The sequence below is a fragment of the Glandiceps talaboti genome, chromosome 13, assembly GCF_964340395.1.
Source record: "Glandiceps talaboti chromosome 13, keGlaTala1.1, whole genome shotgun sequence".
In the NCBI taxonomy this organism is placed as follows: Eukaryota; Metazoa; Hemichordata; class Enteropneusta; family Spengelidae; genus Glandiceps; species Glandiceps talaboti.
In genome coordinates this window covers 16,957,809-16,974,205 of record NC_135561.1, presented here as the reverse complement: position 1 = coordinate 16,974,205, position 16,397 = coordinate 16,957,809, and the positions used below count along the sequence as shown (strand labels likewise).

The following is a 16,397-nucleotide window of genomic DNA, read 5'->3' as shown; positions in this document are numbered from 1 at the left end:
GTTATGCATGTTTAAATACTACATTACAATAACTGTCTGCACTACTACATTGATTATTGTGTCTCGTCGATTCTCGCTGCTTTTTCTAAGGTATATCATAATTTGTTAGGTTTGAGTGCAAAAACCGAAAGGATTGACAAGGTATAATACAACATTATGGACATCGATCGATAAAGAGTCCTTCGCTCAAAACGACTGGTTTAATTACAACTTTAAACCGTGAAAGCATCAGTCCCAATACAAACAACTTGAAAACTTGGACCGCATCAAATCATTTGGATAAATCTTAGTCTTCATCCCTAGTTCCCAGGTCTTCTTCCAGGATGATGAAGTCACGTTGTTTACGCTTTCTTATTTCAAAATTTTGTCCCAGAAAGATTATCACTCAGCATTTATATTAACAGGACTGTAATCACAGGGACACTCCAAGCGATTTATACTTAACTAGTACAGTGTTATTCAAGTTCAATGCCAACTCTAGCTTCACTGCTAAAATTGGATATATATAATTTTTATTATATTTCCCAATAGCACTAATTCTACTGAATGTCACTGAATGATCCGTTGACAGATCACAAACACACACACACACACACACACACAAACACACACATATCAATCTATTTAGTATAAGAAACTAAGTAAATGTTTTATCATTCTTTGGTACAGTACAATGCACCTTGGAAATAAAGCCTTTAAACTTGTGAAGTATAAAAAGGCCGTTGTGCTGCAATTGATCTGTGCCAGGGGTAATAATGGGTAACCGTACACATTTGTGAAATACAGTTCAAAATAATATCAAAATTAAGTTATTTTAGCATCCTATATGGCCACAGAATGCTGTGCTAACCCTGTACTCTATTAACTATGTATGGAAATAAAACAGATTATCAGTTTCCAAGACAACAAAACGGTGAACAATCATTATTTCAAAAAAAGACCAGGAACAAGCTTTCATTTGGCAGACTTTGGAAAAAATGAAGAAGTTTGATTTTCTGCAAGGCGTAATCTTGATTCGGATGACCCTCTTCCAATCTTGTTATAATTGTTCCTTTTTTATTTATGAGCACGTTTTCTGAATAATGTGATTCAGATGAAATTCAATATGGATCAAAACGCAAACTTTCGGAATGTCCACAAATATTTGACATGTATACATACATACAGACAGTATTATTGTCTACAGTATACGACTTGATATATAAACGTCACATCTTCGTACATTTTCATCTCAACTCGTTGTATGGTTGTTCATTTTCCACCTGTTAATGCATGTACATTTATTATTGCTGAACTACCATAATATTCGATATTTATTTTTAATGTTTGATCGGTGATGATGATGATGATGATGATGATGATGATGATGATGATGATGATGATGATGAAAATGATGATGATGATGGTGGTGGTGGTGGTGGTAGTAGTGGTGATTATTGTGGTGTGGTGGCGGTGGTGGTGACGGCTGCGGCGACAACGTTGACTGCGGCGTCGACGACTACGATGATGATGATGATGCTGTTACCGCGACTGCTGATGACAACTACGTATACAACGATAGCGACAGTTCCAACCTTTTCCCCAGGTCGAAGCTTCTTTGTCCGGCGTCAACCTACACATTGACGTTACGTCTCCGTGACCGTCTATGTCGGCATTTAAACGGAAACCACATCATGTTATACAATAATCTAGCAGCCCGGCGGAAATCATCAATTTGCAATGGTTTATGCTCCACGCAATGCACATAGCAGGCTAAGCAGGGAAAGCAGCAACAGATCACTGGATAGACCAAACACGAGCAAATATTCCCGGTTTCATCATCCTCTTCCTCAATTGTGAATTCTCCAACATCTTTTATCTGAATACATTCCCGGACTTCTATTTCCTGTAAACTCTTCCCACGCTTCGCAAAATGCTTTGGGACTTCCAGTCCCATGATTTTTACCACATGCCACGATTTGCTGATGACAGCTGGCAGCGTCAGTGCTCCGGAGCTATCATCTTTAGTGTCAAAATATCGCATACTGGTGGTGGACACATCAAATGCATAAATCATTCCATCCACCATGGTGAGATGGGCGCGTGCGGGCGTGGTTGGAAAGTCGTTGCATTCCCAAACTTTTTGTATCTCGCCGTCGTTATACTTGAACAACGTTGCCTCATCTCCGAATAACATTGATACATACAGCGTGCCGTTGTTGAATAGTCGAATCAATGGTTTCATCGACATCGAAGTTGATACAGACACCTCCCTGCAGACCTGTAATGATACAGCGTTAGTTGAACCTGAACTTGACTCCTCAGCTGCAACAGACACTTCGATCAGTACTACCTTGTAAGTGCGATGTTTGTTGCGCTGGTGACTAATTTCCTCCACAAGAACGAGTACAAACAGTTTCCCACAAAAACAAGACGCATCTGCTACCTCACAATGCATGTCTAAATCTCCCGTTCTTCTTACTTGGCTGTCTTTTGAGAAAGTAAGGAAGCAAGGTGAAGCAACCATTGATGCCGAATTATCTAATGCAAAAACTTTCACCTCTATTTTATCTTTTTTAATCTTAGGGGCGACATGGTAGAATATATCCCCATCAGACGAAATAATGGCTGCTTGGGATGTTTCAGCTCTGGTGCAATTTTTCGTTTGGTTTTCACTGGTTTTGGTATCAAATACTGTAAGAGCAACCGAGTCGTTAGGATCCATGTCGATGTAGCACAATCTGTGCCCATAATTTGATGTTTGGTTAAACACTGGGTCATTGCTGAACCTTTCTTGCTGCGATCTGTATGATGTCCCAAGTGACAACCAGTCCTTCTTTTCATGATCATAATAACACACCAGATTTCCGTATTTGCCGTCTTCATCCGGTACGGTGTGAAGGAGTACAAGTGCAATTGCCCGCTGCATATATGTTCCCCTTTCACCAACCATTCGCTCGACATCTTTCTTTTCTTCAGCACAGATGGATGTAAATGCATCTGTGCATTTGACAAACTGAAAATGGTCGGCTGCATATCTTTTAGCATTGTTCGAAATCTCCTTATAGAAATCACTTTTACCACTAGTAACAAACAAGTGCCAATTGTCAAAATCCAATGTTTTCATTATTTCATCATGGAATGTGTCATTTTGTATACCAAGAACACCACCAGCTGTTAGCGTGTCTGCTATCTCATCATTTGCCACCTCCAGTTTCCCAGTGTAAAAGAATTGGAAAATTCGTTGCAATGTTGCCGGTGTAGGTGACGGTTCTCCGAACTGTAAGTTGAACGGTTTGTCCTCTATCTCTGCTGAAGGTGGGAGCTTCGCCTTGAAATACTCGCTTTGGTCGCGAAGTATATCTGCATGGACTTGAAAGGTGACGGTCGAGGAAGTAACAGTGACGTCATATCCGCTATGCTTATAAGTTTCGTTTTCAAATTCGACACATTCCATTGTTCCGTCGAAGGTATTCACTTACTTAAAAGTCGGGAGTTATCTGTATCACATGAAAAACAAACAAAAAAGAAGTTTTAAAGATTTATTTTCGATGTATCAATGACGCCTAAGCCAAAGGAAAAAATACAAGAAACTCAAGTACTTCGTCTAATTGTTTTTAGTGAAGTGAATTTTTGGGTCTGAACCAGAGACGCTGACATCGATTGACATATATTATTTTAGTGGTTTGGGATACTATGACATACAAATATTGTACTGAACTGCCTTTAGATTGTCTGCGTCTGTCAGTCTGTCCTTCCCTCCCTCTCCCTCCGATGACACCCTCTCCCTCTCTCCCCTCTCAGACGGACAAACAAACAAACAAACAAACGGAAGGACAAACATTCAACTGCGTACATCCTGATTATTATTAATACTAGGCCTACCCATTCGCGTTAGACTATTTTGATATATAAGTTTTAGTTTGAGGGTCAATGAAAATTAACATTTACATACATACATACATACATACATACATACATACATACACACACACATACATACATACATACATACATACATACATACACACACACACACATACATACATACATACATACATACATACATACACACACACATACATACATACATACATACATACATACATACATACATACACACATACATACATACACACATACATACATACATACATACATACATACGCACGCACGCACGCACACATACATACATACATACATACATACACACACATACCTACGTACATACGTACATACATACATACATACATACATACATACATACATACATACACACACACATACATACATACATACATACATACATACATACATACATACATACATACACACATACCTACGTACATACATACATACATACATACATACATACATACATACTAGCCGGGTCAAACTAATTAACACCAATAAACAATGAAAGAATTATTTTGTCAATTCAAGCGTTCACTACTTATTACTATCTATGACACAATTAATGGAGTCGAATTTATCCTGCAAGTCAAACCATGCGAGCCATAATTACGTAGAAGGTAAAGTTTCCCTAAGCTGTACATGTCATTCAAAATATCCACAGAATCGTGACCCAGCTTTAATATAAAATAGTCCGCATTGTAAGTCAATCGATGTATATGTACATGTATATATATGTTACTGTTTATAGAGATACTGACGTGCATTGAAATATTAGTTTCTATATCAGGTCATATCAATTACATGCAATCACCCTACGAATCATACAACAGTTTTTTATATGTGCATTCCTAGATACCAAACAATCCACAGATACATTGCTTTGACCCTATTTAATCATCTTATTTCAGCATCATCGCGTTTGTAAATTTATTCCCCATGATGATAGATAATACTTACTTACTTACTTACTTACTGTAAACGACACATTGACTGTTGTAATGCAGTGACCTGTCCTAATGGAACACTGTCGATAATATGTAGATTTAGTATTTATATCGGCAAACGTCTTATGCAACGGAATATTAAGCACATTGGATAATTTTCATTAAATGCGTCGAAGCATTCTTGTTACAAAAGGCAACCTACATGTATACATATTTATATCTGCGAATTCGAATGACAATCAACAGGGTCATTGAAATGTCACCGAACCGTTCATTCTATTAGTACACTACTTTTAAAAATCAGACAAAGAGTCTCCTGAACACGCACTATTATCCGAATTGTTGTTGTATTCGTTGGTATCGTCGAGTCTCAATCTGATTAAAATCCGATGTAGATGTCGGCTAATCGTGCAGAGGAGGCGATCAGGCTAAAAACGTAAACATGTACTACGAAGGTCAATTCAAGCTAAATAACGATGGTAAGATAGCAATGCACGATTAGCCGACATCTACATCGGATTTTAATCAGATGGCGTCGAGTCTTTGCTTCAGTAGTAGGATACATTTTGACAAGTGACTAGATGTCTTGGTTTTCACTGCACTATCACAGCGTCTACCCAAGTCTGACTATATGACTAATGTCAATTATGCATTGCATAAATGTCGGCTAACAATGTTCCCAAACAATGGCCCTGACACTAAGTATTAGTTATCTATATAGTATATTTTACATTATGCAATGCACGAGCCAGGTTGAACCAAAAATATGGAATATATACCCTGGTCGTTATACGTCACGACAACGCGCGTGTATGTCATGATCACGCATGTGTTACGTCACTAGTTCCGCTGTGTTCAAAACATGAGTCAAAACGTTCAAAATTGCCATTACTTTCCCCGATTTGTCTGTGATATTACTGGCACTGGCATAATTATGTTATTCTCTAATATTTTTCTTCATTCAGCGGGAAAATACTCGTGACCTAAGGGCTGTCACTACTTGTCAAGTGACTCATAGTGACAAAGGCCCCTTAGGTGATCACTAGTATTTTCCTTGGCTGAACGAAGAAATAACTTCTAACTGTAATGTCAGTCGTATTCATAAGCTTATTAATTTTGATCTCTTAATTTTCATCTTGCTTTCACAGCATAGACCTTAGGGAGCGAACAGTTTTTAAAGCGTTACTACAACTACCGACATCGAAGCACCGACGAACAGAAACTGTTACAAACAGGGAAAGTCAACAAATGAATTGGATTAACCGTAGACCCTCCACCAACGATGGATTAACATGCTTTGATAAGAACAATTTTATATCCTCTTTGCATGTGCATGTTATGCCAGGGTTTTTTTTGTGTGTCAGAATATGATAGGCCACACACAAATGTTCTTATCAGACAATGGAATGTTAGTATTTGTCCCCGTGCATCAAACATCCTGTTATTAATCCAATTCAGTTGTTTACATTCCCCGTTTTGTAAAGGTTCAGTTCGCCAATGCTTGGATGTCGACAGTTTTATTGTAATGTACGACAAAGGGGGAATTGAAAGTGTACAGAATTTGAATAGTACAGTCTCAAACAATGGTGCTAGCACAGATATTACTTATTGTTTCATGCATAATTATATCCAGGGTATAATTTTTACATTGTTAGTACACATAAAATGTAGGAAGCAATTATAGACAAGTGATTGGCCTCTTCTAGGTATTTTCCCCCACACTGAAGTGTCCGTAGACGTTCCAAGAACAAACGTGTGCTATACATTTTGTCGGGCATAGACAGATATATGTAAGCTTAAGAATGTGTGCGAGTGGTAATATTACTCGTAAACTCACCGTGATTCTCGTGGTCCCTTGCCTCTATGATTTAAGTAACCGGAATCATTTATATCGTCGAATACATTGTATGAGGTGACATAATTTCCTTCCTGCGCATGCTCCTGGTCACAGCTAATACTAGTGAAGGTCAGGGCATCTTCCTAGACATATTGTAACATGTCTCCGGTTTACAGTTGCTATTTAAGACGGATATTAATTTCTCACTTCTAAAGTATATCTCTAGTTCCCCAAAATACACCAGCACACAAAGCCTACTCTATCTTACCAGCTTGTTCAACAACTTGAACAAAATGTCACATGAATGAATTCAGAATATTAAGAAAAATCACTTGCCATATATCTTGGCCTTAAAATAACCCTGTGTATTTAAATATATACTAGAAGTCGTTCAACTGAAATTGCGCCCTCACATTTTAATGTAAGCGTAATTTGACATCTTTTGTATTTTTCGAAGTGTTTAGCTCAGACAAAAAAAAAACATGCCCAGCACAAATAACTATATTGATAAAAATGTATATCTTTCAAAAATGTTGACATCAATGTCACTGACACCGTGTGTCCGTGTGCGTCTGTCTGTCTGTCTGTCTGTCTTGTATGTATGTACGTACGTACGTACGTATGTATGTATGTATGTATGTATGTATGTATGTATGTATGTATGTATGTACGTATGTACGTACGTACGTTTAAATCGAAAAGATGAACATTAACATCAAATATTATAATCTACTTCGAAAATAAACAGCAGCGTCGACTCCGACAGTATTGAACTCCACGACAAAATATAAGACGTAAAGCTCTATCACAAATAAATTTAAATGTGTAAGTGGTGTCTGAAAAAAAAATCGTATGAATGTCAAAGGTCAACATAAAACAAGTAATAACTATTTATGTACGTTATAAACAAGGTGAGGTAATCAGATCACCGAACTTGGTGGTCTGAGGCGTAATGTAATGTCTCAATGAATAGCCTTTCCAAAATTTGCCATGCCTGGTGGCGCTCTACTTTCTGTCTGTGTGTATATCTTGGGGGGGTATACATGTTACAGGTTACTTGGTTAATCGTAGGGCACTGTTGCTTTCTGTGTGTGAACAATACGAAAAACATCCCTGATTTGCACTTCTATAGAATACCCAGAGACAAAACTCTTATGAAACGGTACTATGAGGTGATTATACTGCCGGGTTATACTGCCAATTTGAGCGAGGGCGTTGTGTTCTCAATGCAATTTTCTCTTTACTGGTCTGGAATGGCCTATTCCAAACTGAGTGTCATACACCGCAATACGGGGACGGTCCGTTCAAGCGGGTCTTTCGAATGGCCAAATCTCAAACTTTAAGAAAAGGTAAAACTTTTCATGTCAAAAACGTAAACGCAGTATCTTTCAAAATTCATTCAAATTGAAATATTCTCCATGAATATATGCAGTCAGTGTATATTTGACATTCGGCTTGATGAAGTCACAACCCAGTATGTTGATATAACTTGAATCACGATAGCCAAATTCTCAGGACTATATTTGTCTTATTAATGACCAGGACATCCGATCCATTCTCTACCAGTCACAACGATATTATTTCAGGTTTGAGTCCGTCGAGTGTCTTCGGATCTGAGGCCATCTGACGCTCGATATAATGTTCAAGATAATGCTACCTGAATCTGAATCTGAATCTGAATCTTTATACTTGTTCGATCGATTAATTACTCAAATTAGTCATTAATATTCATCAGATTATTACCAAAACCTAATCAGTTCTTACCATTACCCTACGGAAAATGTCTATCAAATTATAGTAAACAGATGTACACTGACGACATGGGGACAACACTTCGTGAAGACTACAGTTTTGGTCGAGACCCACAACAAACATGTGAAGCCGAGTTTTGTGAAAGGTATCCGAACTACTGCTCCTGCTAAATAAAGCTGCCAATGCTGATTTTGCTCCTCTTCAGGGTGCTCTTCTTTTTCTCATAAATACAACGCGAAGACTGGCACGGCGGAGAGAGAGAGAGAGAGAGAGAGAGAGAGAGAGAGAGAGAGAGAGAGAGAGAGAGAGAGAGAGAGAGAGAGAGAGAGAGAGAGAGAGAGAGAGAGAGAGAGAGAGAGAGAGAGAGAGAGAGAGAGAGAGAGAGAGAGAGAGAGAGAGAGAGAGAGAGAGAGAGAGAGAGAGAGAGAGAGAGGCGGGAAGAGCTCGAACAGTTGGAAGGTTTTCATTTTGCTATTATAATCAAATAACTATTGTAATGAACTTGTTTTCCTCTTTTAATAACCATTAGAAATAAACGATTCTTATTGATGGTAAAATTACATTTATATAGTATATTTTAAGCCTTTATATGGTGTCCTATATTGTGTCCTATATTTCTGTATTTTCAAATATAAACATAGTAAGTTATCACCGCCCTTCACACATCCCCCCCGTAACTACTAGTATCATGTCGTCTCTCCTTTCAAAGCAAGCTCATACCCCACTATAAATATATGTGTATGTCGTATGTATGTATGTATGTATGTATGTATGTATGTATGTATGTATGTATGTATTTATGTATGTATGTATTTATGTATGTATGTATGAATGTATGTATGTACGTATGTACGTATGTATTTATGTATGTATGTATGTATGTATGTATGTATGTATGTATGTATGTATGTATGTATGTATGTATTTATGTATGTATGTATGTATGTACGTATGTATGTATGTATGTATGTATGTATGTATGTATGTATGTATGTATGTATGTATGTATGTATGTATGTATGTGGAAAGTGATGCATATGGAACTAGTAAGTCAGTCCGTATAAATAGATGTAAAATCCGACGTTTCGAATAAATATTCTTTTTCAAGGTAATATCGGCGAGATACAGACATGTAAGGTAAACACCTGAACATATCTGAATGTAATGTAATGGAACAGAACGACAACAGCGCGTGATAAACGGTAATACGTGTGAAAAGTTCTAATATTCGCACGCACCAAATAGAACTCAATAGAACACGCCTGAAATTTAAAAAAACAACAAAAAAACTGAGTAGACCGGGAATGACGAGAATAATCTATTAATTCCTAGGGGTTCCAGCGATCCGAGACGGAAAATTATTTGTTCTTCCTTTAACCTCAATACTTTCTCATCACCAGAAAGAAACCTTACAAATTCCTGAAATAGACATATCTGATACACTGTGATCGTTGGTAATAAAATGCATACATACATACATACATACATACATACATACATACATACGTACATACGTACATTACGTACGTACGTACGTACGTACATACATACATACATACATACATACATACATACGTACATACGTACATACCGTACGTACGTATGTATGTATGTATGTATGTATGTATGTATGTATGTATGTGTGTATGTGTGTATGTATGTATGTATGTATGTATGTATGTATGTATACGAAGCAGTTGACTCGCCAGTTACACAAACAATCGACTATAACATTCCAAAACCACCGACAGAGTATCTCCTAAAACTATTAAGTGTGATTCTCACGAAGAACACATTTGAATTTTATGGAGAATTCCACACACAACATGTGGATGCAGCATGGGCTCTTCGGCATCACCCGAAATAGCCGACATAGCATTCCGAATTTTCGGAAAAAGAACTAGATGATAGGAATGCTGAAATACTGGCTTCTCTACTTGATGAACAGACAACAAATATGGGAAGGTGACTTTATCACAACAACTGCGACTGATGAAGAGACCCTATAGCTGGTTTTGAAACGTTCAGGTTGAAGGATCAACTATTACCGACCCGGGAACGTATCGCCAATAGTTTTCCTGTAGACTCAAACCAACCAAAAATTTTAAGGGTTCCAGCCTGTACGTAAATCTACACGGCTGGTTATCTCTCATCCAACTATCATACAACTTGGATGTACTTTGTCAATGTTCGGCGTCCCGTCCCCCCACCCCCATACAATAAAATATGGGTAGGTTGAACAGCTTTTTCATTTGTTCTGGCCCAATGTCGTACCTTTCAAAAAGATGTCACATTCAAACTAAAAAAAAAATTAAAAAAAAGGAATGGTGTTTTCTCAAATAAGTAACACAACAAAATAATCATTTTCTTAACCCAGCTCCCAAAACTTGTATGGCCCTCCTTTATGTCGAAACCCAAGGTGAACTCAGTGGATTCTCCTTGTCATTATCATTATAATGGAAACTGAAGTTTGAGTTTCAATGTCGAAGGTACAGCTTTGTGTTCAAATTCTTTCCATAGCAAATTGTCGCTTCAAAATGAATTGCGGAATAACGCTAGTGTCAGTGCAATGAGATAATTATATCAAACAAAATTTCAACCAAAGACAACATTGAACACAATTGAAGGTGGATCTTCAAAGAGGGGATCTTAAATGGTGTACCTAGTTTAATAGTTTTTCAGGGCCACCAAATATTCCAAAAACGAAACGGCAATGGAAAAAACAATTTGTTTTCCTTGTTCTATTTTCCGATCGATGACACGAAAAACGAAAAACAAATTGTTTTTCCTTTTTCCTTTTCCGATCGAGAAAACGAAAAACGAAGCAGGCACTGTTTTTTTCTTGTTTGCAATATACATGTACATACATGTACATACATACATTGTCGCTAATGTAATTGCATGAACATGTTTACATTTTGAATCTCCAGATTTTACTCATTTGCACAGACTTTAACATCACTTGAGTGTATATTGAAGCTGAACACAGGGTAATTAATGTTAGTTGTTTTTTTATATAGGAATTTGTGTATATACATGTTTTGCACCCGTTTTTGTTAAAAGGCTGTCAAATTTTGACATGGTTTTTAGTTCTCCATTTTCACTAATGTATTTTAGCTGAACAGGGCTGAATTATTTTTTAAAGTCATACTCCTACCCTGTTAACAAATTTACATGAATACTTTCCAATATTATTTTTGCATAGTGATTTTAAAATTAATGGATCTAGAGACAATTAGACTACTGTACAGTCTTTTGCAAACAGCATATACAAATTTGCATTCAAAATTTAAAAAAGTACATGTAGACTTTTAAAATAGGGCAACTCTGTCCTTTGAGCCAAACACTGACAGTCTTGTATGTATTCCAAGCAAATAAATACACACCATGGTAGCTATGATGCAGATCCATGGAAATAACAGGTAAAATGGTGGCCATAAATGTATATAATGTTTCAGTTTGCAACAATTCTTTTGTAATTGAAGGGTCTCAACAACAATCTTATTTGTAACTATATATTTGTATTAGTATAAAACCTTTTGATCCACCACCACCAGCCAAATATCAGTGACGGCCTGACAGGCTATTCATACTCATTTCACATTTATGTGCCTTCAGATGCAGAGCTTGATGTCCTTTGCTCAAAACTTTCAATAATCAATCAGGTACAAATGGATAACAAATAATTAAGGGATAGTGCAAATTTAACTTTTAAACGATTAAACTATTTAATTTTTACAAAATTTATTTATATTTATATATTTTCCATTTACCAGTTTATACATTCATTTTACAAATATAAATTGTAAGAAATGTCACAAGTACTTTCTGCCTGAAATCATAAAGGATTTTATATACATGTTTTTGGAAGAGTTTTATTTATCATAGTTATTTATTTATCTATTAAACCCACCAAATTTTTTCAAGTCCCCCCCCTCCACCATCCTCCAAATTTTCAAGCCCCTCCCTCAATTCCTCCGGCCCCCCTGCCCATTATTTGTGAATGCAACCCCAGGTGAACTTAGCACAGTACAGACAGCAGCAAAATGACAGGCACTTATATATTACTCCTCATCATTATCGTTGTCCGAATCGAGGAGTTTTTTATTTTCAACTACAAGTTCAAAACTGTTTCCTACGATTTCCTTTTCGTTTACGTCAGTGTTATTCCCTTTCCCGTACTTGCACCTGTAGAACAGTGTCATGGCGCCATAGACCACATTCAAGAAAAACACCACTCCGAGACAATGCCAGCTAAAGGACATCACGATAAAGGCGACGTTGGCACTGTTTTGCTCATCCCATTTTACGGCACCCGATCTCGGGTCGAATAGCGTAAACGCTATCTGATAAAACCAAGTTCCTTGCAGCAGCATAAAGGCTACGCGAAAAAATGGCAGAAATCGTTGTTTGACCAGCCACATTTCAAAGAATGTTGATATTGCCCCACCGAATATAGCCAACACTAGTAGTCTATGCAGGATGGCGTCGAGTGGTTCGCTGTCACTAGAATGTAGGTAAAACAAAAATCCTTCTACAGCAAATGCGATTGATAAATACAGCTTATCTCGTCCGGGTGCCAGTCGTACATAGGTTTGACTTAATGCATCAACTATTCCACTGAATCCGAAAACCATGTACATGGTTACATGGTGCCAGTCATTTTGTGCGTAGAAACGATTCTTGTCGTCAACCATCTCCCAGCTCGCTGCATTAACTTCCAATAGTGCCCCAATCAGAGCTGCCAGGACTTTTGCCACTCCCTCCAATAGTTGTGCCTTCTGCAACACGTAATACAGACATCTTGAATACTTCTTTGGCCTGTTTACCAACACACTGTAATGATCGTTATTGTGTATGATATATACACGGGTTATGTGAAATGTCCACCAAAAGCCATAGACGAGGAAAATCGTACCTGGTAAAACATGTCCTTCAAACGTCCCAGTCTTTGCCATAGTTTGTGTTGAGACAGCCTAAGCGATACAGGCGATTGTGTTGTATAATGTGACGGTGGACGGAGATCTCAACGTCAACTAGTCTCTGCGTCAGGAGTTTCTACACTGCAATATTGTTGTAATCAAAGCCGAGGTGACGTTGTCTTACCTGAACTGACTAATGTCAGGCGAAACAACTTCGTCTTTGTGTGGCTGCGTCGGTGTAGTCTTGAATAAGTTAATTCGTATTGCATACACCAACGCTGTCTATAAATCGTCCTACGGGATTTTCCAGGGTGATACGTTTATATACCAGCCGGAGTCCTCCGTCGTTGATGGCGTCCTAATGGGTTGATCCATTATTGCTATAGTACTGTTTCCAGAGGGCCACTGGAAACCGTTCATACAACACTCCCCCAACTTCATTTAAATAGGGCTGGACCCTGAGGGGATCTTATGGGAGTGAAATAGCCTAAGAGTATCCACCAGGGACTGTTACTAGGGGAGGTGGAAGAGCTACTAGTATGTAAACATAGTGCCTGAAACAACTTCCCATTACCTTGTACAATTCAAGGTACCAGCGGTTATACTGAGCCAGCTATATTAAAACAGCTATCCAATTATTTACCTCACCTTTCATGGGGTACAAATAATTATAACTAATTAGTCATCAAATTAAGGTATAATGACTAGCTACCTTGATGTCCTTATCAGGGTATTAAACTGAAATTATTTACCTCAACTTTTATGGGGTACAAATAATTCTAACTAACTAGCCATCAACTTATAGTATAGTGACTAGCTACCTTGATTTCTTTATCAAGGTATTGATACTGAACATAATACCTTAACTAGGGATTTTAACTGAATGCTGTGGTCCCCTGGCTTGATTAGTGCCATCCCTAGCTATTAACTAAAAACATGTTGTTGGTTAGTATGCTGCCATTGGTTATCTGTTCCCCCTCCTAAGAAGATCTCAGGGCCAATGACTGTGTAGTAACACAGTAATCAGATTTTTGGATGTGTATTATGCACCCTTACCCCGCAGTCTGTCGATATACACTTATTACCTCCAAGAAGGCAAGTGTCATGACACACCACAAGTGTAAGTCACATAATGAGTCATTTATCATGCATTTTTACCCCCGCAGTATGTCAATGTACAACTTTTTACCTCCAATAAGGCGCCAAGTGTCATGACACACCACAAGTGTAAGTTACATAATAAACCTAATTTCCCTTCTTCCCCCTTACCAAACAAATGGGGGGACCTATAATTTACAGGGAGCCATAAAGGGTACGGGTGTTCCTTACCGTGATAGGGAGTAGTTCATGGAGAGTACTGCCCCGAATTGTGGCTATTAAAAACCCAACACTTCCTATATACTGGGGAGAGTTTGGTTTAGGACAATTGGGAGGGGAAAAATAGGGTGAGTCTGTCTCCAAGATGAGGCGATTTTCAGGTATTTGTGATATTGTGAATACCGGAAGGGGCGTGACATGCCTTACACTAGCTGTACACCCAAAATAAGTATTTGGAAAGTGGGTCAGCTAGAGTTGAATTTGTGGTGCATCCCCAGAGAAGCAATGGAAATGTATGAACTGTTCCCTGGGACAGTACTTACTTACCAGTTATAATACCTCCTCACCAGGTTTATGTCCATAAGGGTCTCTAGAAGTTCATTCTGTTTTGGCCAAGCAGATTCAGGTGTTGTGTAATCTAGACCTTCTTCACCCACAGCGTCGATATTGCTGGACTCCATCAACATACGGAACGTCTTGAACTGCTTCTTAGATATTTTACTGGTATGTTTGGTATGTAGTCCTACAGCCTTCTTCCAGCGAGGGTAGGGGGTCCTATTTCCCAAAATCTGCTGGGATCACAGAATACTTCCACACCACCTAGTAGATGTACTGGGTGGTCAGGTTCGGGTTCTCGTTGTCGTGTTATCAGATCCTCTGAGTCTTGGGGCACATCATCCCTCTTAGGGTGGGGGAAAGGGAAGGCAGGAAAAGGTCCTTCTTTCGTTGGGGAGATCACAGTCCGAGGTCTTTTTCGACTGTGACTCACCTTTTTCTTGCCTTGGTCACCCGGCTGTCTTACTATCTCTGGGGGAGGGGAGGTCAAAGTCTTAGAAGAACTACCTTGACTTGTTTGCTCACCTTTTAACGGTATTTTAGACAGCCGAATAGTACGGGATTCATATACCTGCCTTACTTTCTCCTGGGGATGAGAAATCAAAGCCCGAGCATAGCCCCTTCTTTGACTCACTTGTCCCCCTTTCAAAGGTAATTTAGGTTGCAAGGCAGTACCCGACACAGATTTCTTCTTTGCCATCTTAGAGGTAGGGGTCATCAAAGCCTGAGCATAGCTCCTTCTTTGACTTACCTGCCCAACCGTCAATGGTAAATCAGTCTGTGATGATGTACTGCAACTGGGTGAGATACGCAGTGGAGGTTGTACCCTCTGCAAAGGTGGCGCAGCCAGTGCTTGGGATGTGTTACCATCCGTTGCACGATGACTGGTTCCACCCCTGTGCTGGTCCTTTCCTCTCATTGTTTTCTCTCCCAATTTAGCATCTAGACTTGCAGGGATTGCTGTACCTGTCCTTGGACATCGTACATAGTCTTTCTTGATTGTAGTAAGACTACTGCATTCCCCGCTCACAGGGGGCCTGGTTCGTGTTTTCACAGAACTCTCCCCTCCTTTACCCTTGGACTTTGGTTTCCCTTGCGAAAGAGATTCCGCAGTCATTGAGGTAGAGGAAGTGACAGTATTCTGTTTCAACTTCCGAGTCTGGCGTGAATGGAGTCTCGTTTTTGAGAACCTGTCAATCTGGAACTAGTCCCTTTCTGCCCCTGCGAAGTGGTAGATGGAACAGAACCAAACTGGGAAGTTGTTTGTACACCTCCATTCCCAACCTGATACAGACCGGGCCCACTAAGAAACCTTTCATTTTCATTTCACGTCCAGCTGTTGGCATTGTAATCGGTTTAATAGAGGGGGGTTTTGCATCCAATTGGTCATAGAGT

The 16,397-nt window shown here is 38.7% G+C and overlaps 1 protein-coding gene across 1 annotated transcript; it reads right to left on the bottom strand.

Annotated features, from left to right (window-relative positions):
* Positions 1-12,491: 12,491 nt before the first annotated feature.
* Positions 12,492-15,133, bottom strand: LOC144444354 (transmembrane protein 45B-like). Its single transcript, XM_078133767.1, has 2 exons — positions 15,014-15,133; positions 12,492-13,208 (listed from the first exon to the last, which is right to left on the bottom strand). Exons 1-2 carry the CDS (start codon positions 15,131-15,133, stop codon positions 12,492-12,494), a joined length of 837 nt encoding a protein of 278 aa, XP_077989893.1.
* Positions 15,134-16,397: the final 1,264 nt, after the last annotated feature.